The sequence below is a fragment of the Propithecus coquereli genome, unplaced genomic scaffold, assembly GCF_000956105.1.
Source record: "Propithecus coquereli isolate 6110/MARCELLA unplaced genomic scaffold, Pcoq_1.0 Scaffold35, whole genome shotgun sequence".
In the NCBI taxonomy this organism is placed as follows: domain Eukaryota; kingdom Metazoa; phylum Chordata; class Mammalia; order Primates; family Indriidae; genus Propithecus; species Propithecus coquereli.
In genome coordinates, this window is record NW_012149174.1 from 9,089,989 (window position 1) to 9,093,036 (window position 3,048).

The following is a 3,048-nucleotide window of genomic DNA, read 5'->3' on the forward strand; positions in this document are numbered from 1 at the left end:
ATGTTTGGATTTGAAAGATGGTCCTCAGTAACTTTCTCTAGGAATATGCAATGCTATTTAAAAGTGAAACCATATATTATATCCATTGACAATGGTAGACAGAAACCAAAGTCATTTAAATATGGTAATACATTTGGTGTTTATGTCTTCAGAATAGGTATAAAATCAATAAATAACATTCAAAATAAAGAATAATACTGAGAAATGAAATAATCTGAAAATACATAAATAAAAAAAGAGCTTCTCTGAATGGGACTACGATATAACAAAGAATATATCTGATCTTCATTCAGGGTTCCTGGCACAGATCTTCAAAAACCCATGGAATTTTCTGAGTGATAGGAGACTCTTTGATATGCTAATGAGGTGACTCTTGGCTGGCACTTAGATAGCTTCAGGATGGGGACTGGTCACCAGAAGCACCAACTACATGATTAGAAAGTTGGAACTTTGAGCCAACCTGATCCCCTGGGAAGAGAGGGAGGCTGGAGATGGAGTTGAAGCACATGGCCAATGATTTAGTCTATCATACCTACGTAAGGAAACCCTGATGAATACTCTGGACACTGAAGCCCAGTAGAGTTTCCCTATTACTAAGCCAAGAGGGGGATGCACCCTAACTCTACCTGGAGGGGGTGTGGAAGCTCTGATTCTGGGACCCTCCCAGACCTTTCCCTATGTACCTCCTCATTTGGCTGTTCCTGGGTTGTATCTTTACAGTAAAACTGTAATTGTAAGTATTACACTTTCCTGAGTTTCGTGAGTCACCCTAACAAATTATCAAACCTAGGGAGGGTTATGGGAATGCCTGAATTTGTATTGGGATGGTCAGATGTGTGGGTGTCCTGCTGCCCCATTTGCAGCTGGCATTTGAAGTTCAGCCAATCTCGTGCGAAACTGAGCCCCTAATTTGTGGAATTTGATGTTAACTCTGAGTGGTTAGCATCACAGTTATATTGTGGTACCTCACCATGGTGAAGCGGGGAGCAGATAGGGACACTATAGAGCAAAAACACGTATACTTGTGGCAAAGAACACCAGTCATTTCCCTTATCCAGGCTGGTTTTCTCACATAATAGACCTTTTTTTCTTTAGTTATGCAGATGTCCACACAGCTAAAATCTTTATTTCTCAGCCTCTCTTGAAGCTGTGCACATACAACTAAATTCTGGCCAACAAGATTTATGCAGAAGTGTTATACCCTCCCCTTCCCCTTTTTATTATGAAAGCTATTTGTTGTCTCTGTTCTAGCACTTACCTCTTAACAGCACATAGCAATTCTATGTTTGTTTATTTCTTTCTTTTCTGGGAGTGACACCTGAGATTCAAGATTTGACTCTCTTTAAAACATGTATTACATTACATAGGATTATTTAATACATTTATCTGAAAGATTAATAAATTCTGCTAAAATCCTCATGAATGTGTTGTGGTTTATTGCTAACAGTCACAAGCCCTGATTCTGCACAGAAAAGATGTGTGTCAATATGCAGAGTCACTATTTCCAAAAACATCTGCAGAAAGAGGCACCTGTAAGAAAAACTCCTCCATCAGGGCCATGGTCCACCGGTAGTGCAGCTTCCAGGTTTTGGCCGGGTGGCTGATGTCTGCTGCGTGGAGAATCAGGGACATGGTTTTGGCTCTGTCAATCCTGTCAAACCAAGGACATGTTGAAATTATCAGAACAAAGTAACCAATTTAAAGTCTTTTCTGAGTCCAAGCCCACAGATCTTTAACATGACAAGAGAAAATAACCTACCCTTCAGGCTGCTGCAAACTGTTTCTTATGTTTTTAATTTGCTGGAAGTGACCTGACATGTCTGTAGATAAAACCATTTCAATCACTAGGTTCCGAAGATCCCTGTAGAGTCATGAAAAGGAGAAAGGTTCATTCAGCACTATATTGTCCTGAAGTGGAACATTTCCTTAAATATCACTAATTACATTTTATTGTTCTTAACAGATAGGAACACAAAAGATGCTACTTGTTAAATGCGAAAGTGCTCACAAAAGTTGACATTAGTTTACCTTTGGACTCTCGTGGATTTAAGAAGTTATGAGCAGAGTGAGCTGTGAATGATGTTAACGTCTGCCCCGAGGAGCTAGCCCTTTCCCTTGTCATGCCCAAGCCCTCCCCCACTCATAATTCCTAAATATTGATTTTCTATTTCGAAGGATCTTTAGCCATCTTAAATAAAAACTATTCTAAATATGGTATTTGAATGTTTTAGAAGAAAAAAAGTAGCCTAGTGGGGTTTGAGACTATTCTAAATCCATATGGTTAACAAAACTGAAAGGCTTAATGTCTCAGGGAAGAGATAGGAACAAGAGGGCCATGGATTCTCAAGACCCTCCATGCTCCTTCTTCACTTTGCATCTTTTTAATAAAATTACTACTATTAATAAAACCAGTACTATTTATTCAATATTTATTCGGTCCAGGAACTGAACCATGAAGATTAAATGTGTTCATATAAAAATTACTACAACGCAACTAGAGCATTTTAACAAGTAGTTGCTTTGTAAGTACATGAAGACATTTAATATTCATAACAACCCCCGGAGAGGGTATCAGTATTTGTCCCCAGAGGATACTGAGTCACCCAGTCACACTGTTAGTACATGGCTGAGATAAGATACAACCCCAAGAGTTCTCACTCCCAAAGCTGACACCTGGACCACTCCACTGTGCCAATCTTCCATCATAAGAACCCCAGGGAAGCCAAGATGCTAGAGTAAGTGGGGATTCTCTGCTTAAGCTTTTGGGTTCTGTCCTTACATGACATAAACAGAGCCATTGGTACTATTGAAATTTTTAACCAAGATGCTAAAATATGGCAATCATATCACAATGTCTATACACAAATAACTCATCCTCATACTTCACAGAAAATAAGTCACCCCAGGGCTGAGCATGGTGGCTCACGCCTGTAATCCTAGCACTCTGGGCGGCCGAGGCGGGCAGATTGTTTGAGCTCAGGAGTTCGAGACCAGCCTGAGCAAGAGCGAGACTCCGTCTCTACTAAAATAGAAATAAATTAATTGGAC

General features: G+C 39.8%; 1 protein-coding gene across 1 annotated transcript in view; it reads right to left on the minus strand.

Annotated features, from left to right (window-relative positions):
• Positions 1-3,048, minus strand: part of PDE1A (phosphodiesterase 1A, calmodulin-dependent) — a 362,008-nt gene that overhangs the window by 51,442 nt on the left and 307,518 nt on the right. The window contains exons 8-9 of the mRNA XM_012651140.1: positions 1,760-1,861; positions 1,531-1,651 (exon numbers count right to left, since the gene is read on the minus strand). Of these exons, the coding sequence (XP_012506594.1) occupies positions 1,531-1,651; positions 1,760-1,861 (223 nt within the window). The remainder of the gene's footprint in view (positions 1-1,530; positions 1,652-1,759; positions 1,862-3,048) is intronic.